The sequence below is a fragment of the Mytilus californianus genome, unplaced genomic scaffold, assembly GCF_021869535.1.
Source record: "Mytilus californianus isolate M0D057914Y unplaced genomic scaffold, xbMytCali1.0.p SCAF_7, whole genome shotgun sequence".
Classification (NCBI taxonomy): Eukaryota; Metazoa; Mollusca; class Bivalvia; order Mytilida; family Mytilidae; genus Mytilus; species Mytilus californianus.
The window spans coordinates 92,879,819-92,907,660 of NW_026262723.1; the positions used below are offsets into that span (position 1 = coordinate 92,879,819).

General features: G+C 32.5%; 2 protein-coding genes across 14 annotated transcripts in view; one reads left to right on the forward strand and one right to left on the reverse strand.

Moving 5' to 3' along the window:
* LOC127708634 (polycystin-1-like) overlaps positions 1-3,722 on the forward strand; it is a 91,569-nt gene extending 87,847 nt beyond the window's left edge. For all 7 annotated transcript variants that reach the window (XM_052213659.1, XM_052213661.1, XM_052213660.1 and 4 more), the window contains one exon: positions 183-3,722. In XM_052213659.1, the coding sequence (XP_052069619.1) occupies positions 183-563 (381 nt within the window). In that variant the 3' untranslated portion in view covers positions 564-3,722. The remainder of the gene's footprint in view (positions 1-182) is intronic.
* The window catches only part of LOC127708661 (ankyrin repeat domain-containing protein 50-like), a 267,995-nt gene that overhangs the window by 232,687 nt on the left and 7,466 nt on the right, over positions 1-27,842 (reverse strand). The window contains exons 7-12 of one of the 7 annotated variants that reach the window (XR_007985345.1): positions 26,876-27,007; positions 25,745-25,821; positions 21,319-21,445; positions 20,312-20,526; positions 14,698-19,473; positions 11,469-14,174 (exon numbers count right to left, since the gene is read on the reverse strand). Coding sequence is in view for 1 of the 7 variants with exons in the window: in XM_052213743.1 (XP_052069703.1) it covers positions 18,910-19,473; positions 20,312-20,526; positions 21,319-21,445; positions 25,745-25,821; positions 26,876-27,007 (1,115 nt within the window). In the remaining 6 variants the exon portion in view is untranslated. Of the gene's footprint in view, positions 1-11,468; positions 19,474-20,311; positions 20,527-21,318; positions 21,446-25,744; positions 25,822-26,875; positions 27,008-27,842 lie in introns of those variants that run through there. The other 6 variants (XR_007985343.1, XR_007985347.1, XR_007985346.1 and 3 more) reach the window with 6 other exon arrangements.

Sequence of the window (27,842 nt, forward strand, 5' to 3'; positions counted from 1 at the left end):
AGATGTTCATCTATTATTGATTGATTGTTGTTTGCCTAATGTCCAGTGGCAATTATTTCAGGCATGTTCAGGACGATGTTCATCTCTTAGCACATCATTCAATTATGTAAACATGTATCAGTTAAATTTCAGAGATAGCACACAATTCATGTGCATTAGTGATGCTTATTTGATTACTTTAGGTTTGTGGACTTGATGAGAAAGAGGAACAGATGGTTAAAACAACACAAAAGAATATTGATGAATGGAAATTTCAAAACAGAATAAAAAACTATGAAAAAGAACTTCAGAGTTGGTCAGATAAGCCACCAAAAGGTGCTCCAAGTGCAGTTCGTGCTTCAAAAATTCCAAGAAGGACATCAACAACAGGAAGTGAAGCAGGCAATTCAAAGAGAGGCTTAGGCACTCCAGATTCAAGGACTACAGGTGTGAGAAGTCGGCCACTGAGTGATCAAGGTGGACGAGCTCAATCACAGCCAAAAAGAACTAATTCAAGAGAACGTTTTTCCATATACAACTTAATTAAGAGTGCAAAACCTTCTAAGGATGCTTGGAATGAATAACAAAAAGTGTTCGATACATATGTTGTGTTCATTTATTAGACTTGAAGTGTAATAGGGTCCTCATTCCTCAGGTTGAGGGTAAGCCTCCCAACAAGAATGAGTTCCAAATTATCCCAGACTGAAAAAAGCATTTTTTTAAAACTAGGTGCTTGTTTGTATTATTCCACATAAAAGAGGAGACATTGACTTGTTTATTTGTGATATCTGGAACTGTGATAGAGGCTATTGTTGTTATTTAGTTTTGTTATGCCTTATTTAAACATTTGTGCCTCAATTTAGAAAGGGCAGAATAGTTTATGCAAAAAGTGCCAAGTTGTTTAAATATAGTATTTAATTATTTGTATAGAAGAGAGTAGTTTAGTTTGAACCATTTCATGAACTAATTTATTTTCCCAGCTCACATAACTTTGATACATGAATTTAGTTTTTACATTGATCTATTTACTATTGAAATTTATTTTGCCTTTTTATAGATTTGCATTCATGTATTTTACCTTACTATAACTGCTGAATAAATTGCCTTCTTTTAAGAAAATATACACAACATTCTAAAAAGTGTCTTAGAGTGTTAAATGATTAAAAGTGGGGAAAAAAATGAATTACCGGTATCTAAGTGCCTTTTATTCTGAAGTATAAGGTTATTTTCTGGTGCTTTGAGTATCATTTGCATGTTTCTGATATATCTTTATTTTTATTATAGAATAACTGATTTGCATTATTTTGTTTATTTATAAAATAAAGTTAAAAGAATATCATCTTGAAAATTCAGTTTAGCATTTTAAGCTTCAATTTATGTACAGATTACCAAAAACTTCTTAAAACGGAGGCATTAGTGTATTAAATGTATGTTTTTAAAAAGCTGACTATTTATGTTACTATTTTTAGAATAATCCCATGTGCTATTTATTGTACTAGTGCTATACCCTTGTAAATATGTATCTATAGTGTATACTGCCATTGACAATCAGGTTTGCGGTGGGTTTTGGAAATCTTTTGTAATCATATTTCGTTAACTTTTATAAATTTTATACAAATAGTAGTAATATTGACCAATCAAAATATCTCTTTTAATTTAGTTGTCCTGTCTTTTTGTTTGGAAGGGTAAATTGTCAGTGCATTAAGTATCATTTTACATGTGTAATTTTAGTGATATTTAGTAGTTGAATATTAAACCACTAAAGAAATAAACCTATTCACATTCTGATTTTTAAATATAAATATTTATGATTATTTCGATGAATGGACCATAACATTCTAGGTTTAAACATGTACAAATAGTAAATCACAAATTTTTGTTTTGCATTTTCTCTTCAAAGGTTATAAGTGTCACAGGACACAGTATAAACATCTTATTGCAGCATGCATAAGATCATTTTTTTGCATGCAATCATAATCTCACACTTTGTTATGTTATTACTTGCATGTTTTTCAATATAAATTATGATCAGGAAATATATACTTGGCTAGGTTAGTTTTACCTGATAAAGATTTGAGCTACAAAACTATTTTTTTATTATGAAATGATTTAATATAATTAAACATGTACAATGTGATTAAACATGTACAATGTAATTACTAGCAGCTGAAATGATGTAATTAAAGCTGCTTTTTTTATATCCACCAATCAACAGTTATTACTGTTAAATGATTCTTTTGTTATTCATTTATTGTATCATTCCGTCCAACCAATAGTGCTCAGGACTTTTGTTATTGCATGCAAGTTATGTTTACTGTGCCAACATGACAACAGTTAATATATGAATAATTATACAGAAATATAATCAAACTTCAGTAGCTTGAATGCCTGGAAATTTGAACTGAATAGGATTTTTTGAATTACCTGTACTAAAAATAATAATGTATAAATACAAGAGGATTAAAACAGTGTTTCATGTCATTTGATTCTAGGTACCTTGTTACCTTTTTTTGTAAATTTGGTGCAGGCTGGTCTATTTTTATTTCTCCTTTTTCTTTTTCATTGTTGTACACATAATTTTTGAAATAATTATGGCAAGCGATGCTTCCTTTTGGAAATATTATTTTGTTTTCAACCTATAGTTTTAAATGTGGACTTTCTGTCCTCATCAAGAAATTTCTCTAATTTTTGTGAAGTTTATCAGTAGAATTGACTTTAACATCTAGAATAACATACTTTTATATTATTATTATTTAAGGAGTAATTCTGAAATGACACTTTAGTCTAATATCTCAGATACTTTAAAGAAAATGAAATTAAAAATCCCTGAAATGCAGCAGTTTTGTGATGCAGACATGGATTGAGAATCAAACATTTATTTAATGGCCTAAAGTAACCAAAATGTTACTGTTTACAACAAATAAAATCAATCATTCTAATCTATATTATTATTATTTTTTTAAATATTAACAACTATTATGTGGAATCTCATACTTTAACAGAAAATGGAGATAGAAAATCTTGACTCATTTTTCCTTGACTTACAAAAAGGGCGATTTGTATTTAAAATCAGATATTAAAATATACAATTCATTTTAATAACAATTAAGAAATTCTGAATTATTCTCTGATTGCCACTTTTCTAAATCAAATTTACCAAGCCTGAAATTTAATATTGCTACAAAAAAACAGTCTGGACTGAAAAATAATGTTCATGAAAAAAAGCTATTCAGAAAACTAGTTTGCCATTCAGCCATTCAGAAACTAGTTTGCCATTCAGCTATTCAGATGATGGTGATACAAAATTGAAATGTTCACAATTTCCAGGGAATATTTTATTTATTTATTTATTTATTTTTTGGCTGATAATCAATTATTTTATTATGGAAAATTGAAATGAAGTTACTTGAGAAAAAATTCAGGAGTTTCAGTCAGATACTGAATACTGTTAATGATTTTGTTGACATGTTAACATTTCATGTGTTAATGATTTTGTTTACATGTAAACATACCATGTGTTAATGATTTTGTTTACATGTTAACATTTCATGTGTTATCTTGTTAGATTTATTTTTGTTTTCGTTGTTACAAAGTCTGTATATAACATGATAAAAAAGAGTGATTTATTTTTAGGTGTAAAATTTATTCATTTTTGTTTTTGGAATCTTCTATTTTACAAAAAATCATCATGACGAGTGTTAATAAAGCTAGTCGCTTTATGACTGATTAAAGTTTAATTGTTATTTTTTGTTTTACTTAGTTATGCCATCACAATTTTATGCCCTTTCTTGGCCTGCAGGGGGAAAAGGATATATCATTGTGGTTCATACACACATTTGTACTCCATAATACAGAAAAAAACAGGAATAACAAAAAATAATACTGGTATAACAGATACTAAAATAACAAGTAACACATGGCCCAGTTAGCCTGACTTTGTACAGGAACAAAATGTAATGTGGTTCAACTAGTTTGAAATACAGGCAAACTTCCCTCCTTACCTACTTGACCATATATAACAAGGTAAAAACCTGCACAATTCAGCTACCAACAGAATGACCGCTAATATGGACAAGGAAATAAATCAGGGCACATAAAATGGGAAGCAGTGTCAAAGAAAAAAATATTTTATTTAGCTCACCTGGCCTAATAGGCCAAGTGAGCTTTTCTCATCACTTGGCGTCCGTCATCGTCTGTTAACTTTTACAAAAATCTTCTCCTCTGAAACTACTGGGCCAAATTCAATCAAACTTGGCCACAATCATCATTGGGGTATCTAGTTTTTGTCTAATTTGTCCTATGACCCCTCCTGCCAACCAAGATGGCAGACATGGCTAAAAATAGAACATAGGGTTAAAATGCAAGTTTTGCCCATAATTTTATAAACTGCTATTAAAAATGAAAATCTGACAGGGGCTTAAATGTTCAAAAATGTTAAGCTCTATTTTATAAATTTTAGATTTTATGTTTCCGAGTTATGGGGTTTTATTCATTAAAAAAAGGGGGATTTGACAGTTTTCAGACAATAACTCAAAAACTCTTTCACCAATTTGCAAGAAACTTTAATGAATTGTTTATATGTATTGATGTGATCTCCCTTTCAATTTTTATGAATTTTAGATTTTACATTTCTGAGTTATGGGGTTTTATTCATTAAAAAAGGGGGATTTTCCAGTTTTTGGACAATAACTCAAAAATTCTATGAGCAGTTTTCATAAAACTGTTGAATTGTTTATATCTATTGACATAGCTCCCTTTCGATTTTTATAATTTTTAGATTTTACTTTTTCCAGTTCTGGGATTTTATTTATAAACAAGAGGCTCTCAAGAGCCTGAATCGCTCACCTGTTATTTTTTTTGCTTAAATCTTTCATCAATGATTATTTTTTCTTTTTACCCATATGTTCCATTTTAGCCATAGTGTCTATGTTTCTTGACGTACAAGGAAATGAAATACAAAATTTATACTAGATTCATTTGAGAAGATTTTTAAAGTTAAAAAACAAAACAACTTGTGTAAAATTGTCCTTAAAGGGCAATAACTCCTTAAGGGGTCAATTGACAATTTTGGTCATATAAACTTTTTTTGTAGATCTTACTTTGTTGAACATTTTTGCCGTTTACAATTTATCTTTATCTTCAATAATATTCAAGATAATAACCAAAAACTGCAAAATTTCCTTAAAACAACCAATTTAGCGGCAGCAACCCAACAATGGGTTGTTCGGTGTGTCTGAAAATTTCAGGGCTGATAGATCTTGACCTTTTGAACATTTTTACTCCATGTCAGATTTGCTCTAAAAGCTTTAGTTTTGGAGATATAAGCCAAAAACTGCATTTCACCCCTATGTTCTATTTTTAGCCATGGCGGCCATGTTTGTTGATGGATCAAAATTTCGGATACAATTCATAAACTAGATTCCTAAAGGAACATTCTTTCAAAGTAACGAAGTATTAGGCACAATAGTTTCAGAAGAGAAGATTTTTAAATGTTAGCAAACTTGATAAACACATTGCGTAAAATTGTCTTTAAAGGGCAATAACTCCTTAAGGGGTCAATTGACAAATTTGGTCATTTAACTTTTCTGTAGATCTTACTTTGCTGAACATTATTGCTGTTTACAGTTTATATCTATCTATAATAATATTCAAGATAATAACAAAAAACTGCAAAATTTCCTCAAAACTACCAATTTAGTGGCAGCAACCAAACAATGAGTTGTTCGATTCGTCTGAAAATTTCAGGGCTGATAGATATTTACCAATTGAACAATTTTACCCCATCTCAGATTTGCTCTAAAAGCTTTAGTTTTTGAGATATAAGCAAAAAACTGCATTTGACCCCTATGTTCTATTTTTAGCCATGGCGGCCATGTTTGTCGATGGATTAAACCTTCGGATACAATTTATAAACAAGATATCCTAAGGAACATTAAGATGAAGTTTGAAGGTATTTGGCCCAGTAGTTTCAGAGGAGAAGATTTTTAAATGTTAGCAAACTTGATGAACAAATTGTGTAAAATTGTCTTTAAAGGGCAATAACTCCTTAAGGGGGTCAATTGACAATTTTGGTCATTGAACTTTTTTGTAGATCTTACTTTGCTGAACATTATTGCTGTTTACAGTTTATATCTATCTATAATAATATTCAAGATAATAACAAAAAACTGCAAAATTTCCTTAAAACTACCAATTTAGTGGCAGCAACCCAACAATGAGTTGTTCGATTCGTCTGAAAATTTCAGGGCTGATAGATCTTGACCAATTGAACAATTTTACCCCATCTCAGATTTGCTTTAAAAGCTTTAGTTTTTGAGATATAAGCAAAAAACTGCATTTGACCCCTATGTTCTATTTTTAGCCATGGCGGCCATGTTTGTCAATGGATCAAAACTTCAGATACAATTTATAAACTAGTAGTTTCAGAGGAGAAGATTTTTGAAATAGTTTAAGACAACGACGACGGACGCCGAGTGATGGCATAAGCTCACATGGGGCCCTTCGGGCCCCGGTGAGCTAAAAAAGGGATGATTTTCCAGTTTTAGGGCAATAACTCAGAAGTGCTTTGAGCAGTTTTCATGAAACTTTGGTGACTGGTTTATATCTATTAAAATAAATTCCCTCTAGTTTTTATACGACCGCAAAAATTTTTGCAGTTGTATATTGGTATCACGTCGTCATCAGCATCGTCCGAAGACATTTGGTTTTCAGACAATAACTTTAGTAAATGTTAATAGAAATCTATGAAATTTAAACACAAGGTTTATAACCACAAAAGGAAGGTTGGGATTGATTTTGGGGGTTATAGTCCTAACAGTTTAGGAATTAGGGGCCAAAAAGGGGCCCAAATAAGCATTTTTCTAGTTTCCAGACAATAACTTGTGGAACGGTGTATGGATCTCTCTGAAATTATACCACAAGTTTCCATACCACAAAGGGATGGTTAGGATTGGCTTTCTCATGAATTGAGATTATGTCCATATCTTGAGAGAAAGAATTTTTTTTTTGCCAAAAAAGGGGGGGGGGGGGGGGGGGTGTGTGTGTGTGTGTTAAATTATTTTTTTTTTTTTTGGGGGGGGGGGGGGGGTCAATTCGCAACAGCAAAGTGTATTGCACAAAAGCAAAAAATTGAATATAAATTCAATTCATATAACCAATTCTGTGTCAGAAACCTATTATGTGTCAAATATTTAATTACAATCCAAATTCAGACCTGTATCAAGCGCGAATATTGTGTCCATTTTTGCCCCAAATGTTCAGGATTAGACCTCTGCGGTCGTATCCAGCTGCGCTTGGCGAAGCAATTTATTTATAAAGTTCTGATATGACATTGAGAAGGTATTGAACTTTATTCTTTGAAAAAGCGACGGGCGTATCATGCGCTCATGGCGCAGCTGTTTATTGCCTATTATATTGCAAACAGTAATGGATAGATAGAAACTTTAAATAGCACTTAAAATCAGCAAGACAAGATCCACAAATAAGCTATAATGGCCAAAATTTTCAGTCGACTCGTTATTGGAGTTATTGCCCTTTAATGATAATTTTTAAAATTTCTTTGCATTTTTTGCCCATTATCTTGAAAACTATAATAGGTAAATAGAAACTTTAAAAAGGAATAATTATCAGTAGGACAAGATCTAATCAAATATGTCAAACATGACCGAAATTATTAGTTAACTCTTTATAGAGTTATTCCCCTTTAATAATGATTTTTACAAAAAAGTGGCCATTGTTGAAGATGCAGGTGAGCGACAAATTGAGGCGAATATACTGATAAACCCTGTAGAATGGACATCTTAAAGTTGAGGAATTCAGTGACACTATGTTCCCTTGCAATATTACATTTTGGTGTTCAGGGAACTGCAAAATCTGGGTCAAAACCCTAATTTAGCATACTTTTTTAAAACAGTAACCTCAAGTAAAGGACTGACAAGAAAATGAGTCAAAAATCATCATTTATCCTTTAACTCCTTCAGAGGTATTCCAATAGTTTTGGGGGGCCTCGGTGGCCGAGTGGTCTAAGTAGTTGAACTACGGTACTGTATCACTAGCCAGTCAACACTGAGGTTGTGAGTTCGAATCCCGCACAGGGCAGGTGCACTTGACTCCAATCTTAATAGACTAGGATTGCCAGTTTTCCTACCAAGGTTGTGGTTCTCCCCAGGCACTTTGGCTTCCTCCACCAATAAAACTGACCGCCACGAAATAGTACAATAGTGTTGAAAGTGGCATTAAACACCAATCAATCAATTGTTTCGATCGAATTGGCAGCTTTGTAGATTTTGTATTTCTGTATATTTTTGCTGTTTACATTTCTACCTATCATTATAGTTTTCAAGATGATGAGCACTAGATTTAGTCAAAAATCATCATTTACTGGCAATTACTCCTTAAGGAGTCATTCAATGGTTTTGGTGATAATGGCATTTTTGTAGACCTTGTATTGCTCATCATATTTGCTTGAACAAATTTTGCCTATCTAATGTAGTTTTGGAAATAATAGGCAAAAAACATGAAAATTAACCAAAATTCAACATTTAAGGGCAAAAGCTCCTTAAAGAGTCATCTGATAATTTATGTGAAAATAAGTAGTAGGTATATCTTGAAAGCCTCAGCATTTTTGTCCCACAAGATTTTTTTCTATCTAATATGGTTTTCAAGATATAAGGCAATTAATGCATTTCACCCCATGTTCTTTTTTTAGTCATGTTTGTATACTGAAAGAAAAACAAGGAGTGTACACACTGAAATATATTGACGGCTTTACTATTTATGATTTATTATTAGTCCTAAGATAAATTTTTACTACAAGTATCGCATAAACTTCACATAATCAATGATCCATGAAAATGAGGTCAAGGTCAGATTAACCAAGCCAGACAGACATTTACACCAAATATAAATGATAATTTCAAGAAAAAGACAAAACCATGAAAACGTAATATGACCAATGAAACATGAAAATGAGGTCAAGGTCAGACGAACCCTGCCAGACAGACATGTACACCTTACAATCATTTCATACACAAATTATAGTTGATCTGTTGCTTATAGTTAGCCGATTAGGTGGTGTTACATCTTACAAAATCTATCCAAATTATTTTTGCAAAGAATTCAGTTCAAGCCGGTGCTAGGGGCTGTCTTAAACTTGCAGTGAGGTGAGAGTTTTTTTCTCCGTGTTGAAGGCCTCACTGTGACTTTGAGATGAAAAACAGCAATAAAAGCGCTGTTCCTTTGCTTTTTGTGCGAGTTTTTGCTGTGCATGAACTGATTTTTTGTCATGGATGGATACCCCATATCCTATGTTTTTGTCTTGCCTTGACAGAGTCAAAAAGCGAGATATAGGTATGCTGTTTCCCGCTTCGGCGGCATCAACAATGTATTAGTTTGTGATTAGGTCTAGTTTATGGTGAACCACAAGTGGAAGGTCAATCATATTTGGTATGCAGTTGTATTAGCATTGGCACATCTCATTTCCATGGAGATTATTTGGCCCTGCCCCTCAGTCATGGTCTATTGACTTTGAAACTTTTGCTTAGTTTACATGTATTAGTTTGTGATTAGGTCTAGTTTATGGTGAACTACAAGTGGTAGGTCAATCATATTTGGTATGCAGTTGTATTAGTATTGGCACATCTCATTTCCATGGAGAATATTTGGCCCTGCCTCCTCAGACATGGTCTATTGACTTTGAAACTTTTGTTTAGTTTACATGTATTAGTTCATGTTTAAGATGAACTGCTAATGTTAAGTCAATGATATTTGGTATGCAATTTTTTTGGCATTTGCAAGTATCGTTTCCATGGAGATTATATAGCCCCACCCCTCTTCATGGTTCATTGACTTTGAAACTTTTACATAATGTACAAGTTAATGTTTGTGTTTAGGTTTGTTTAAAGGGAACGACTTATAATAAGTCAATGGTATTTGGTATGTAGTTGTATTAGCATTGGCACATTTCATTTCCATGGAGATTGTTTAGCCATGTTCCTCCGTCATGGTTCATTGACTTTGAATATTTGCATAAATTACATGTTAAAGTATTGCTATTTTAATTTCAACATTTGCATAATGAAAATTACAAAAAGGCGAGACATATCTCTGTGATAACAGTTAATTCTCTTATAGTTAGGTTAGAAAATACAAATAATAACACCATTAAAAACACAATTCCATTTTGATATTCTTGTCATGGTTAGAAAATACATAAAATAACACCATTACAAACTCAATCTTATATTCTTTTACGTGTCTCTAATAAAACAAATCTATTTTATTTTTAGAAATTTACCTGTGATAATATAAACGTCACAAGAATGTCACATTTTGTGGCGTTGATACATTTGTGTGACGCACAGTTTATAATTCGTTTGTGGTGTCCTGGTGTGCTGTCGTGAATTCATGGGAAGTGTTTGTTGTTATTCTGTGGTTTACATGTTGTAATGTACTATTATATTATTTATTTATGTGTTTCTCTGTCCTGAGTGTTCTTGCGTTTATTTGTACTGTATTCCTGTCATGTAATGTTGTCATTTTAGTGGTATTTTTAACATTGCCATATAAGTGGGAGGTTTGGCTAGCCACAAAACCAGGTTCAACCCATCATTTTTTCTTAAAATGTCCTGTACCAAGTCAGGAATATGGCAGTTGTTGTCAAATAGTCCGTTTCTATGTATGTTGGCGTTTGTTTTTGTTGCAGTTCAGTGTTTCTGTTGATCCGTTGTTTTCCTCTTATAGTTGATGTGTTTCCCTCAGTTTTGGTTTGTGACCCGGAATTGTTTTCGCTTAATTGATTTATGACTATTGAACAGCGGTATACTACTGTTGCCTTTATTTATAGTATCTTAGAAAAGGACCTTACTATTGAAACTTTACTGAACCATGAAAATGAGTTCAAGGACATATGATACCTGCCAGACAGACATGTACACCTTGCAATCATTCCATACACCAAACATAGTTGACCTATTGCTTACAGTATTAGGAAAACAGACCAAAACACAAAAACTTAACATTGACCAATGAACCATGAAAATGAGGTCATGTTCTAATGAAACCTGCCGGAATGACATGTACACGTTACAATAATTCCATACACCAAATACAGCTGACCTACTGCTACATTATCTGAGAAAGGGACTTTAACATGTAACTTTAACCTTGATCACTGGTTGAGGTCAGGTGAACCCTGTCTGAAAGACATGTAGACATTGCAAGGAACTCGTATACATTTTTGTACCAAATAAAGTTATCCTATTTCTCATAATAAATTAGAAATTCACATAACAAAAAAAAACTACACTTTTTGTCAAGCAGTTGCTGAACCATGAAAATGAGGGAAATGACAATGGACATAACTTTGCAACATAAGGCATCTGTAAACAAGGTATGAAGCCTCCAGGACTACTACCCTCTGAAATATACCGTTTAATACAAATAGTTTAATAAACTTTAGGAACTTGAAGAAGAAAATTTAACACTATTATTTGTAAGTAAAATTTTATTTGCAAAATTGAAAGAATATAATAAAAAAGAGCACCATAAACAGATTTGAAATACTGCTATAATATATTAACAATCAACAATCCTTTACATAAAATTTAAAATACTAAGTGTAAATAAATTAATCCACTAATAGTATATTACAACATTCTGAGGAACAGTGACAAAAATCAGTCAGCACTAAAAATAAAAACAATAATCTTAAAAGTGTAAACACCAGTTGTCAGATCTATGACCAAGTAAGCTAATAAATACAATGATTGATATCAAATGTGAAGATATTTAACAGTAAATAATGCTGCAATACACACCTGTCTGTACAGTTACATCGTTGCATTACAGGAAATTTCAAAAGTTGGCTTTAGAATGACTCAAAACCCCAATAACTATTGGATTGCTATACAACAGAATATTCATCCATTATTTTCACTGGTTTTCTTTACTTTCTGTTTTCTCTCCAAAACACATAGAAAATATTTTGTTACCTTTCGAAAGTGAAAGACAACTGATCTACCATATGTCGTTGAGACAAAAAGCAAAACTGAAGAAGGTAGGTGGGTGAATCATCTTGAAATTTATTTTTTTTTAAACTTCTATCATGTAAAGTATGTTCCATATTGGAATTTTACAAAAAAACATTTAAATTCTTTTTTTTTTATAATGTTTAAATTCTTTACACTTTACTTCTCATTTTTCATTCTTTCAACAGGTTTCTTTTTATCATCATTATATTTAATCAATATAGCACTATAATATTTTCATGGGGGTCTTGATGGTCACCTGGTCTAAGTAGTTCATCTAAGGTGATCACTATCATGTCAACAACTGAGGTTGTGAGTTTGAATACCCCTCGTGGGAAGTGTATTCAACTCAGATCTTAATTGACAAGGATTGTCAGTTTTCCTGCCGAAAGTAGCAGTTCTATATAATTGCACTACACCTTTCTCCACAAATAAAAACTGGGTGCCATGATATAGCAAAGAGTGCTGAAAGTGGCGTTAAATAGCTACAATCAATCATATTTCCTTCACAATGTTTATGCTTTTAAGTTTGTAATATTCCTGAAAACTTCTATTACTAAATTTAATTTACAATTATTTCATGTTTGCTATAATACAACATAAGATTAAATAATAAGATATTTATATCATGGAACCAATATTTCCCGGTAAATTTCTTTTTAAATTAGAAAAAAAACAAAACAATATTTGGTGATATTTATACTAGTCATTTTTTTTAAAATTAAAGCATTTTCTAATCAATAAAAAAATATATATGTCCTGAAAAATATTTGCACCATTTATTTGCCTTCAACATCCAGAAAGAAAATTTGAATGTAAAAAAAAAATATTGCACATCTTGTAAACAAATCTTGGTACAATTGATTTTATGTAAAGAGAAAATAACATAGTAATGGAAAAATTACATTGATAAAAAAATCACATTGTAATAAAAAAAAAAAATCACACTGTAATGGAACAAAAACATTGTAAATGGGAAAATTACATTGTAATGTGGAAATTACTTTGTAATGGGAAAATTAAATTGTAATGTAGAAATTACATTTGTGATGGGGAATTCCAATTGCGATTGGAAAACATACCCTTTGGATTGGGATACTCACTTTATAATGGAAAATCTACTACTAGGGAGTGTTTAATGACCTTGGCTACTCATTACGGTCTCCACGGGGGAAAAACACTTTATAGTAAATGGAAAAATCACATTGTAAAGATCGCCGCGATATAGCCTTTCTGTGCTAATGCGGCGTAAAGCAAACAACAATCAATCAATCAATCACATTGTAAAGGGAAAAGTATCTGAATAATAAACATTCTATTTATTTATGCAGTTTGAATTTTGAATTTTGAATTAAATAAAAAGAGTGCACACGCTGAAATGTCTCGCCTTCTTTACTAATCACTGATATTATGTTGATAGTCCTAAATATAAAGCTTTATTACAACTGTCACATAAACTTAACATTAACCAAGAAAACTAAACATTGACCAATGAACCATGAAAATGAGGTCAAGGTCAGATGAACCATGCTAGGCAGGCATGTACAGCTAACAATTCTTCCATACAACAAATATAGTTGACCTATTGCTTATAGTTTAAGAATAAAATGCTTCGCTGGGCGCAGCTTGATACGACCGCAGAGGTCGAACCCTGAACAGTTGGGGCAAGTATGGACACAACATTCAAGCTTGATACAGCTCTGAATTTGGATTGTGATTAAATATTTGACACAACATAGGTTTCTGACACAGAAAGAATGTGGTCTAAGAACTTCAATTTTTTTAATTTACCTATTATGGTCCAATGTCCAAAATCAAAATACATGGTTAGATTCAGCATATCAAAGAACCCCATATATTCAATTTTTGTTGAAATCAAACAAAGTTTAATTTTGGACCCCAACTTGGACAAACTTGAAAACTGGTCCCATAATCAAAAATCTAAACACATGTTTAGATTCAGCATACCAAAGTACCCGAAGAATTCAATTTTTGTTAAAATCAAACTAAGTTTAATTTTGGACCCTTTGGACCTTAATGTAGACAAATTTAAAAAACGGGACCCAAAATTAAAAATCTAAAAACACGGTTAGATTTGGCATATCAAAGAACCCCAATAATTCAATTTTTGATGAAATCAAACAAAGTTTAATTTTGGACCCTTTTGACCTCAATATGAACCAATTTGATAGCGGGCCTACAAATAAAAAATCTAAATACATGGTAAGATTCAGCATATCAAAGAACCCCATATATTCAATTTTTGTTGAAATCAAACAAAGTTTAATTTTGGACCCCAATTTGGACCAACTTGAAAACTGGGCCAAAAATCTAAAATCTAAATACATGTTTAGATTCAGCATATCAAAGAACCCCATATATTCAATTTTTGTTGAAATCAAACAAAGTTTAATTTTGGACCCCAACTTGGACCAACTTGAAAACTGGTCCCATAATCAAAAATCTAAACACATGTTTAGATTCAGCATATCAAAGAACCCCAAAAATTCAATTTTTGTTAAAATCAAACTAAGTTTAATTTTGGACCCTTTGGACCTTAATGTAGACCAATTTAAAAAACAGGACCCAAAATTAAAAATCTAAATACACGGTTAGATTTGGCATATCAAAGAACCCCAATAATTCAATTTTTGATGAAATCAAACAAAGTTTAATTTTGGACCCTTTTGACCTCAATATGAACCAATTTGATAGCGGGCCCACAAATAAAAAATCTAAATACATGGTAAGATTCAGCATATCAAAGAACCCCATATATTCAATTTTTGTTGAAATCAAACAAAGTTTAATTTTGGACCCCAATTTGGACCAACTTGAAAACTGGGCCAAAAATCTAAAATCTAAATACATGTTTAGATTCAGCATATCAAAGAACCCCATATATTCAATTTTTGTTGAAATCAAACAAAGTTTAATTTTGGACCCCAACTTGGACCAACTTAAAAACTGGGCCCATAATCAAAAATCTAAACACATGTTTAGATTCAGCATATCAAAGAACCCTAAGAATTCAATTTTTGTTAAAATCAAACTAAGTTTAATTTTGGACCCTTTGGACCTTAATGTAGACCAATTTAAAAAACGGGACCCAAAATTAAAAATCTAAATACACGGTTAGATTCGGCATATCAAAGAACCCCATTAATTCAATTTTTGATGAAATCAAACAAAGTTAAATTTTGGACCCTTTGGACCTCAATGTGGACCAATTTAAAAACGGGGCCCAAAATCCAAAAACTTAATACACGGTTAGATTCACCATATTAAAGAACCCCAAGAATTCAAGAATAAAACCCCATTGAAACTGATCAAGAAATAAGCAATTTATACGAAGTATCTTCTTTTGCACTATACTGTGCAATTGAATATTTCTTGCTATTGCGCAATACTGTACAATTGACAATTTCTTGCTATTGCGCAATATTGTGCTATTAGATATTTCTTGCTATTGCGCAATACTGTTAAATTGAAGATTTCTTGCTATTGCGCAATACTGTGCAATTGAAGATTTCTTGCTATTGTGCAATACTGTGCAATTGAAAATTTCTTGCTATTGCACAATACTTATTATATAATAATTTACACATCCTGTTTGGTGTGTATCTCCTACCATATCATTATTATTTGCTTTTAAATATAAATCAGAAATAACCAACTTAAAATGGAAAATTTTAAAAGAAAAAAAAAAGGAAAAAAAGAAAAAAAAAAAAAAAAAAAATCCCCCCCAAATTTTTTGAACCCCCTTATGATTCATCACCCCCAAACTCAATCCCAGCCTTCCCTTTGTGGTATGGTACCTTGCAGTACAATTTCAGAGAGATCCATACACTTGAACACAAGTTATTGTCTGGAAACTAGAAAAATGCTTATTTTTGGCCCCTTTTTGGCCCCCAATTCCTAAACGTTTCGGGCAATTACCCCCAAACTCAATTCCAGCTTTCCCTTTGTGATATGGAACCTTGTAGTACAATTTCAGAAATATCCAAACACTTACACACAAGTTATTGTCATGAAACTAGAAAAATGCTTGTTTTTTGCCCCTTTTTTGGCCCCTAATTCCTAAAATTTTGAGGCAATTACCCCCAAAATCAATTACAGCCTTCCCTTTGTGATATGGAACCTTGTGGTACAATGTCAGAGGGATCCATACACTTACACACAAGTTATTGTCTGAAAGTTACAAAAATGCTTATTTTTGGCCCCTTTTTGGCCCCTAATTCCTTAACTGTTGGTACCATAACCCCCAAAATCAATCCCAACCTTCCTTTCGTGGTATTGAACCTTATGGTGAAATTTCATGGAGATCCATTCACTTAAACTAAAGTTAGAGTGCGAAAACCAATGTGTCTTCGGACGACGCCGGACGACGACGACAACGATGACGACGACGACGACGACGCCAACGTCATACCAATATACGACCAAAAATTTTTTAATTTTTGCGGTCGTATAAAAACAGACCAAAACACAAAAACTTAACACTGAGCAATGAACTGTGAAAATGAGGTCAAGGTCAAATAAAACCTGCGCGACTGACATATCATAAAATATTTCCATACACCAAATATAGTTGACCTATTGCATATAGTATTAGAAAAAAAGACCAAAACTCAAAATCTTAACTTTGACCACTGAACCATGAAAACAAGGTCAAGGTCAAATGACACCTGACAGCAAGACATGTACACCTTACAATCATTCCATACACCAAATATAGTAGACCTATTGCATACAGTATTAGAAAAACAGACCAAAACACAAAAACTTAACTATAACCACTGAACCATGAAAATGAGGTCAAGGTCAGATGACACCTGCCAGTTGGACATGTACACCTTACAGTCCTTCCATACACCGAATATACTAGACCTATTGCTTATAGTATCTCAGATATGGACTTGACCACCAAAACTTAACCTTGTTCACTGATCCATGAAATGAGGTCGAGGTCAAGGGAAAACTGTCTGACGGGCATGAGGACCTTGCAAGGTACGCACATACCAAATATAGTTATCCTACTACTTATAATAAGAGAGAATTTAACATTACAAAAAATGTTAACTTTTTTTTCAAGTAGTCACTGAACCATGAAAATGAGGTCAAGGACATTGGACATGTGACTGACGGAAACTTCGTAACATGAGGCATCCATATACAAAGTATGAAGCATCCAGGTCTTCAACCTTCTAAAATATAAAGCTTTTAAGAAGTTAGCTAACGCCGCTGCCGGATCACTATCCCTATGTCGAGCTTTCTGCGACAAAAGTCGCAGGCTCGACAAAAACTAGACAAAAGTTTGCCCGTGTAAAGCCTTTACACATTGACATTAGATAAATGAAGAGTATTTTGTTGTTTGCATTGCAGTTTCATGTATCTGTAAAACAAATATAATGACTCCACTGTTTTAATGATATTTTAGACAAAACAATTGATTCCTGAAAAGTTCAGGTCTACTTTGATAACTGATATAACATCATTATCCTGATAATAGGCATACCTTTTGAATGTACATAAATATTCCACTAAATAATAAAATGCTCCATATATATTACATATAAAATTGAGAAGAAAAAAAACCATGACTAGTTCAACTACCCATCATTCTGAAAATAAACCATGAACACTTTATTACCCTGATAGTAGGCACATCTTCAGTTTATGCATAAATAGTTTGCAAATTCAAAAACTTTTGCTAAAAACTACTGTAGGATATGAGCAAAATACAAAAACTCTTCAACAGAAGGACTGATGGATACCTGGACAGACAGAGGCACAGAAAGACTGGGTTAAAACATTATAACCAAATTATTTGTCATGGGTCACAAAAAAAAAAGACTAAATATATTGTATTACATCATAAGTGATATTATCTGCCACAACTATGTGCAACATTATATATTGTTCTATTTTTTTCTATTATATAAATGGTTTATATAAAATAGTAAATATACATGTATGTACTGTAAAAATTATTTCTAAATTTATTTTTTTTGATTGTTTTGATGGAAACAGTTGTGGGACCATAGGCTCATTATCAATCTATTCACTCCTTGCTTACATTTGAATGACAGGTAGAATCACATCTGTTGACCTGCACCTGCTTGAATTTGGCTGTGTTCTCAAACATCTGCTGCTATAGTCTAGGAACATAGTCAATATCGGTATAGTATAATACTATATTACCACATACTCAAACATCTGCTGCTATAGTCTAGGAACATAGTCAATATCGGTATAGTATAATACTATATTACCACATACTCAAACATCTGCTGCTATAGTCTAGGAACATAGTCAATATCGGTATAGTATAATACCCATATTTTTGGAACACCATTACTGTTAAACAGGATACACTTGTGCCAAGGTAAAAGGATTTTACTAAGTTTTGTACAACACTTAAACTGTTTATAATGCCCACTTAAGATAAATTGCACTATAGTTGGTAATATATTGAAAACATATCAAGGACTAGCTAGCTAAATTATGTAATTTTTATGATCTTGAGTTTTTTTTTAAGGAAAATGGTTCAATGTTTGATTAATGCTAATTGCCATTTACACTTATTGTTATAGTGTAACTATTTAGTATTGACCATCAATAATTTTTTTCCATAGAAGATATGTAAAAAAAAAATTCCAAACAGACAATAGCTGTATAATGTCTTGTAATATGGATGGTTTTCTGTATAAAAATAATGAGTAACAAGAAGATTAATGAGGCTTGCTGAGGAATTCACATGTACTGTTTCAAGTCCCATGTTTTAAACTTTGTAGGAAAATCAGGGACAGTTAAGGTTACTTGTCCACAGGACAATACTAGCAATTTAATTCCTCATACTTAATACTAATAGGTAATTATTTTGTCTAACTTCTTTCACTTCCTAATTAAATCTTCCCAAGTCTCTTTCTTCGTTGGAGAGTTCTTCTTCTTTTGTTTCTTCTTCTGTAAATATCTCCTTCATTAAAATGTAATCCTTCAATTTTTCTGCTAATGGAAGTTTTTTAACTTTCTCCTGAGGAAGTGTACCAAGAGTCTCTCGTATTGTTCCTCTACAGATCTGTTGTAAACTTCTGGGTAATTTACATGACTTTAAAAACAAGACAATCAATTCTTTCTTTTGATCTGGTGTCATTTGTGCATTTAATTGTGTAATTTCTTTCAGAAATTTGATTAGAAGCTGTATCACCCAATAGGGAGGATTGTCATTATAGCAATGAAGAAATAAATCAATCATATCTCGGTTCTTATGTGTGACAGCAAAAAATAATGGTTCCAGTTCAAAATGTGGATGTTTATCTACTGGATACATGAGACAACACTTCATCATTCCTTTGACCTTGGCTTGAGCATTAAGGTCACATCCATATTTCAGTAGTAGCTTTGCCATAGCCAATTCATTCTGTTCTGCAGCAAACATAATTGGTGACAAGCACTTATGGTTGATCTACAAAACAATGGAATTTTAGAGGATTTTAAATAGAAATTGTAAAATAAACAAAATACATGTAAGAGGGACATTTTGAGTCCCGTACATACTGTGTGTAAAACATCCAACCCTATGTTCACACAAGTTTTTATTTGTAAAAGCATCTTTCAATTTAACCTCAGGATTTATTTTCAATTATTTCTAATCTTTTCCCTGTACTTTCCTTGGTTTACAATCATTTTAATGTGCATTCAAACCAAAAGCATAAAAATAAAGAATGAGTCGACTTTAGACAATATAAATGTATCAGAAGGAAACAGATGCACAAAAGCATCATAATGATGCATACCGGTATTATGAATTTATAGGCCATAATACCAATAATAAAGTTATAAAAAAGATCTGTTTCTCTGACATTATCATGCAATTATTCATCTAATCAGATCAATATCAGCAGACACTCCAGACGGGAGAAAAAGGTGTTGACAAGTACAATTTTCTTTTATATTTAAGTCCAAGGGACATAATTCTGCCAAAATAGATCAATCATTATGGAATTAAATAAGGGAGATAAAGAGTAAAACTATATGCATTGGTGACCAACACATTAAAAAGTATGTTTACCTTGATTAAATTGAATGAATATAAGATTGGACAAACAAATCTAGTAAGATAAACCAACCTAAATAAATGTATGGTTTGACTGAATGCAGTTAACCTAAAAAGATCTTTGGTTCAATAAAATGCAGTTATCCTTAAAAGATAAATGGTTGAAATTCTACTCTGATAAAATGCCTTATTCTGATAAGATCTTTGGTTTGAGATTTTAATTTGATACAAATATAGTGATACATACCTTATTAAGATTACACCCAGCTTTGGCAAGAATCTCCACAATTCTCCCATGATTATTCAGCATAGCTACATGTAATGGTATAGCTGTGGAAACAAGACCATTAATCTGACATTTGCCTGTACTTAGTAAATACTGAACAATTTTCTCGTTACCCTTCTCACAGGCTGTATACAGAGGCTGCTGCAGGTGCTTGTTTGGTTTGTTGATATCACAACCTGAAATCACAACGTAGAAAATCAAGCAATACACAAGTCATTTCGGAACATTTTTTGCATCATTTAATGAGATATATAAGAATAAAATAGGAAAAAAACTATAAGGCAATTTAAAAATTCTGAAGTTAAAATCTCATGTTGAAAGGAGATAAATATTCAAAATATCAATGAATGGAATAAGTAACTAGATTTGTTGGCACAAAAAAATCATCTGTAATTCTGCCAAAAGTAAGTCAACTGGTACAACACAGAAGCTTGATCAATAATTTATGATTACATGCAAATGTACTCCCCAAAAAATTCTCCCAAGGGCCATAATTCTAAAACTGAACATTGAACTAGTACACATTTTTGTTTAGGGGCCAACTGAAGCCAGCCTCCATGTGGGGGATTTTCTTGCTGTGTTGAAGACCCATTGGTGGCCTTCGGCTGTTTTCTGCTCTTTTGTCAGGTTGTTGTCTCTTTGACACATTCCCCATTTCCATTCTCAATTTTATGCATGGGTAACATTTTATGCTATAGCCACTAGCTGAGTTTTTATTTTTGCAATACATAGTCTATAGCAATTTTCCATAAAAAATAAAAAAACATGGCAAATATTTGTGAATTTACAGTAGTTGCAGGGACATACAAATGACTAACTTATTATCTCATTGTGACATACCAGCGTAGCAAATATCATATCTTGTCTATGTCAAAGGAGAAAAAAGTTACAGCCAGAAAACTGTATGGGAAACAAAATTCTATTTTCAAATCATTTTCTTTTTAATTCATGGAACAAAGGTATCATACCAGATTCTATCAAGAATATAGCTGCCTCTGTAAGATTTTGGATAATAGCTTCATGTAGTGGTGAAAGTTGGTTAGTTTTCTCTCTGTAATTCAGGTCACTGCCATTCTTTACAAGTCCTCTTATGATCTATTCAAGTAATGTATAGAAAATTTATATAAAAATAAAACATACTTTTAACAAAACTCACCAATTTAAGTTACCTCATCTTCTTCAAGCTTTGAATTATAAAGACAAGTGTTTACAGGCTGAAATGTCTGGCCTACTATACTGACCATTGATTTTATGTTGATAGTCCTACATATAAAGTTTTACTACAAGTATCACATTAACATTTATGATCCAAGAAAATGAGGTCAAGGTCAGATAAACCAAGCCGGAAATACATGTACACCTTTAATACAATCCCTCCATACACAGAATATAGATGACTATTGCTTATAGTATAAAAGAAACAGACCAAACCATGGAAATTCTATACTGACCAATGAACCATGAAAATGAAGTCAAGGTCATTTGAACCCTGCCAGACAGACATGTACACCTTAAAATCATTCCATGCATCAAATATAGTTGACCTATGGCTTAAGGTATCTAAGAAAAAAAGTTAACCAGGAAAACTGAACATTGACCAATCAACCATGAAAATGATACCTGCCAGACAGACATACACCAAATATAGTTGACCTATTGCTTAAAGTTTAAGAAAAACAGACCAAAACACAAAAACTTAACATAAGCAATGAACCATGAAAATGAGGTCAAGGTCAAATAAAACCTGCCAGACTGATATGTACATCATTAAATATTTCCATACACCAAATATAGTTGACCTACTGCATACAGTATTAGAAAAACAGACCAACACACAAAAACTTAACATTTAGCAATGAACCGTGAAAATGAGGTCAAGGTCAAATGAAACATGCCAGATTGACATGTACATCGTAAAATATTTCAATACACCAAACATAGTTGACCAACTGCATACAGTGTTAGAAAAACAGACCAAAACACAAAAACTTAACATTGAGCAATGAACCGTGAAAATGAGGTCAAGGTCAAATAAAACCTGCCAGACTGACATGAACATCGTAAAATATTTCCATACACCAAATACAGTTGACCTATTGCATACAGTATTAGAAAAACAGACCAAAACACAAAAACTAAACTATGACCACTGAACCATGAAAATGAGGTCAAGGTCAGATGACACCTGCCAGTTGGACATGTACACCTTACAATCATTACATACACCAAATATAGTAGACCTATTGCTTATAGTATCTCAGATATGGACTTGACCACGAAAACTTAACCTTGTTCACTGATCCATGAAATGAGGTCGAGGTCAAGTGAAAACTGTCTGACAGGCTTGAGGACCTTGCAAGGTAGGCACATACCAAATATAGTTATCCTATTACTCATAATAAGAGAGAAATTAACATTACAAAAAATCTGAACTTTTTTTTCAAGTAGTCACTGAACCATGAAAATGAGGTCAAGGACAATGGACATATGACAGACGGAAACTTCATATCATAAGGCATCTATATACAAAGTATGAAGCATCCAGGTCTTCTACCTTCTGAAATATTAAGCTTTTAAGAAGTAAGTTAACGCTGCCGCCGCCGAATCACTATCCCTATGTCGAGTTTTCTGCGACAAAAGTCACAGTCTCGACAATAAAGAATCAAATATGAGGTGCATTAGAATTGTGGTTTTTTTCAAGAGTCTAATAAGCTTACACAAATAATAAAACAAGAATATACGTCCATAGAAAACCATGCCCTGCTCGTACTATCATAAGTCCATGTTCAGTGAACAGTGAAATCAGTGTCGAGGGGATGAAATCCCAATTTGGCATAGAATTTTGAAAGTTCAACTCACAATGAATATGTGTGTTAAGTTTTGAGTTAATAGGATCACAATTTCATTGTAACCAGAGAATGTACTAATTTCACACTAACACATATCTATGTTCAGTGAACCATGAAATTGGGGGTAATTTGGCATATGATTTTTTAAAGTTGATATCATAATGAACATGTATATACTAAGTTTCTAGTTGATGTGACCACAACTTTATTGTGAACTACCTTAACCGAAACTTTAACAAGATATAGGTCAGACTGACCAAGCATAGGCCAGAAAATATTAAGCCCCTACTACTACAATGAGGGCATAAAAAAGGCACCACATTAGGAACAACAATAAGATTGGATTCATAACTTAAATTCTATCTTATCTATACACTTTTTTCAGACTAAAAGATTGGGGACCTTGGCTGCCAAGCCTTCTAAGTAGTCTGTGCACAGTGATCACTAGTCTCTCAACACTGAGGATCAAAACCCTGCACTTGTAGAGTTGGGTTTGATTCCTTTCTTATCTGACACGGATTGCCAGTTTTCCTTTGGAAGGTTGTTGTTCACTCCAGATTCTCAGGCTTCCTTCAACTTTAAAAGCTGGCCGCCATGATATGGACAAGGCCACTGAAAGTGGTGTTTAACACCAACAAATAAAAATAAACTGTTAACACAGAGATATGTCTCGCCTATTTGTTATTTTGATACTGTGGATTCTTTTTTATTCCTGGTATACAAATTTTCGTGGGTTTCGTGGGTCACAGCGAACCACGAATTTAAGAATTCAACGAAGAATAATCCCGAGAAATGTGTATGGATTCGGATGTTTATTTCCGGTTATGTTATGAAGTTCTAGTATAGTGTTGACTAGCGATAATATTGTAACATAACACGTGTTTTTATTGAAAGAAGATACAAGCATTTTGATTAAATCAATAATAAAAATATCGAATATCAGTGATAATTTACTTTTTAAAATGATTAAAACTGTTCATGGAAAATAACTGCAAGTTGTTAATTACCGTGTCATAGTTTGGTTTACTGGTGATTAAAAACCAATAGGATTAAGAATGGGGATATTGCCCGTAGGTAATATTGTTTATGACAGGAACATTTATTTTCACACCTTTTACTTTTATGACTGTTTATTATATCGTGATTAGGGAAATGAGCTTTCAATCATAAAAGTTTTGAATGCGTTATATAATTCTGACAAGATTTATAAATTGTAAAACAAACAAATAATTAGCTGTCTCTGACCATTATTGTAATAGAAGTTTTCAATGAACACTTTAACCTAGAATGACCAAGCGAGGATTTTGACAATTCAAAACTTTTTCAATGAATTCCTTCTTTTTTGTTTGTTTTGCTATTGATCAAACCAAGGAGGTTATATGATCTCCTAAATGAAAAAGAAATCCATGAATTACGTATCTGATTTTTTTTTTTTTTTTTGTAATCAGCTATCCACGAATTTACGTATACCACGAAACGTCTTTTTTTCTCTATCCACGAAAATTGATACTCACGAAAATAAATGAATCCACAGTAATGCAAATGTTGAAATTAAAATAGCAATACTTTATTAATATGTAAGTTATGCAAATATTCAAAGTCAATGAACCATGACTGAAGGTACAGGGCTAAACAATCTCCATGGAAATGAGATGTGCCAATACTAATACAACTGTATACCAAATACCACTGAAATCTCATAAGTGGTTCCCTTTAAACAAACACCAACATTAATTGTAAACTATGTAAAAGTTTCAAAGTCAATGAACCATAATGAGGGTGTGGGGTTATATAATCTCCATGGAAAAGAAACTTGCAAATGCCAATACATTTGCATACCAAATATCATTGACTTAACATTTGTGGTTCATCTTAAACTGACCTAATCACAAACTAATACATGTAAACTAAGCAAAAGTTTCAAAGTCAATAGACCATGACTGAGGGGGCGGGGCCACATGATCTCTATGGAAATGAGATATGCCAATGCTTAAACAACTGCATACCAAATATCATTGACCTACAACTAGTGGTTCCCCATAAACTGACCTAATTACAAGCTAATACATGTAAACTAAGAAAAGTTTAAAAGTCAATAGACCATGACTGAGGGGGCAGGGCCAAATAATCTCCATGGTAATGAGATTTGCCAATGCTAATACAACTGCATACCAAATATCGTTGACCTACCACTAGTGGTTCACCATAAACTAGACCTAATCACAAACTAATACATTGTTGACAACGCCGCCACCGCAGACGCCAGAAACAGCATACCTATGTCTCGCTTTTTTACTCAGTCAAGGTGAGACTAAAACATACACTTAGATCATAATAATTTGACATAAAAACAAACCGGATATACAACTAAGCCATGGCCAATCAGTGTACTTTGTTTGATGACACTGCAGAAAAAATGTGGTATCTATTCACTTTTTTAAATTTGCTAGTGGGATTATTTCAAGCTAACCTCGACAATTGACGTCTAAACTGTGGAGAAATAATTCATAGTTCATAGCAGTGCATTTGTACTATTATTACCTACCCTAATATCTGCTCTGTTAAAAAGTGCTGAAAATAGTGGAATTTCACCGTTGTTGTTTGGATCATTTATTCTGCAACCTATAAAATTAAACAGATCAACAATCAACGATTTGTTCCTATGCAAAAGACCTTCTCACCACAAAAAAACATTAGGAATTTCAACAAAAAGATGCAAAAACATGTTGTATGTCCAACTATTGATTCCAATGATGACCTCCCATAGTACTGTAAATTCAGAAATTATTGTGTACATTTATTATTGCGATTTGTGAAGAATAGACAAAAATATGACATAAACTATTGCGATTTCAGGAACATCTGCACACAGATATATGTATCAGATATCAGAATACCAGTTCTTATTACTGCAATAATCCCCAAGTCGCATTAATTGCATTTATAAAAACCTTGCAATAATTTCTAGATTTACAGTATTGTAATGTAAAATATCATCAGTTATATATAAATTGTGTAAATACCCATCTTATAATATATCTTCAACTTCACAGATTGTAAATAAACATTTGAGTAACATATTACGATGATCAGAGTCTAAATCCTGTCTCTCTTTCTTCACTCCCGACTTTTAAGTATGACATATCAGATGAATTTTACATGTGACCATCAACATGGCAGGTGTCACAAGTGAAACAAGGACTGTTGACCTTCCAGTTTACCAGAATTCCTAACAGCATTTTGGTAGTGATTGTGTTGCTCCATCTTTGTTGATATATAGTTTGCCATGGTATTTTTAGTATCTCTTCAATTTAATGTTTTATTGCTTCTAGGTAATTTTTTACTTTCCATCTTAATAAAAAGCAGTGAGATTCATGTCATTGAGACAACAACCCAACAATACAAAAAAATCAAGACATTTTGAGGTCAACACATGGTATTCAGTAATACATACAGTCTAAACCATATATTAATTTCTAATCTGCCCCAGGTACATCTCCATCTTGTTCAGTTTATTATATTACAGTAAATTTTATTATTATACAAGATGAAGCAAACAATATAAATGCAAACATTATACTTGAAGTTTAACCTACTTAAGGTTTAGCTTGTAACAACTTAAAATATAGATCTTTTTTAAAAACATCACATTACTGACTTTATATTATTGTACTACCTGCTTTGACCAGCATTTCAACAATTTCTGGCTGACTTTTGATTGAACTACAGGCTGCATGTAAAGCTGTGTCACCTGTTGTTGTCCATTTGGTAACATCAGCATTCTTCTGAAGGAACAACTCTGTTAGTTCTATAAAATAGTAAATGGGATAATAAGTTTATAAATAAATGATAATAAATCATGAGATTGAGATTCTGAAGTTGTGATCAGGTGAATTGAAATCATTTCTTCAATTGTTATTTCAAGTTGGAACTGTAATGAAAAGTTTAATTGATGATGACATTATTTTCTTCTGACAGAACTGTTGGCTCATTCTCCTTGCATACAAATGAATTTAAAGAAACTGTCATTTCCAAAATAGCCAAGATTTATTTAAAGAAATAGTTGTATAAAACTGTATAATAAATAATCCATGAGAACATGTTTTCCTGGTTGTTTGATCAGTGGGGAAGTCATATTACCAGAGTTATCTACCTTTATTCCCAGCAAAAGCACTGAGTATAAGTGGAGTTTTTCCTGGTTTGTTTGATCAGTGGGGAAGTCATATTATGATCAGTGGGGAAGTCATATTACCAGAGCTATCTACCTTTATTCCCAGCAAAAGCACTGAGTATAAGTGGAGTTTTTCCTGGTTTGTTTGATCAGTGGGGAAGTCATATTACCAGAGTTATCTACCTTTATTCCCAGCAAAAGCACTGAGTATTAGTGGAGTTTTTCCTGGTTTGTTTGATCAGTGGGGAAGTCATATTACCAGAGTTATCTACCTTTATTCCCAGCAAAAGCACTGAGTATAAGTGGAGTTTTTCCTGGTTGTTTGATCAGGGGAAGTCATATGACCAGAGTTATCTACCTTTATTCCCAGCAAAAGCAATGAGTAGAAGTGGAGTTTTTCCTGGTTTGTTTGATCAGGGGAAGTCATATTACCAGAGTTATCTACCTTTATTCCCATCAAAAGCACTGAGTA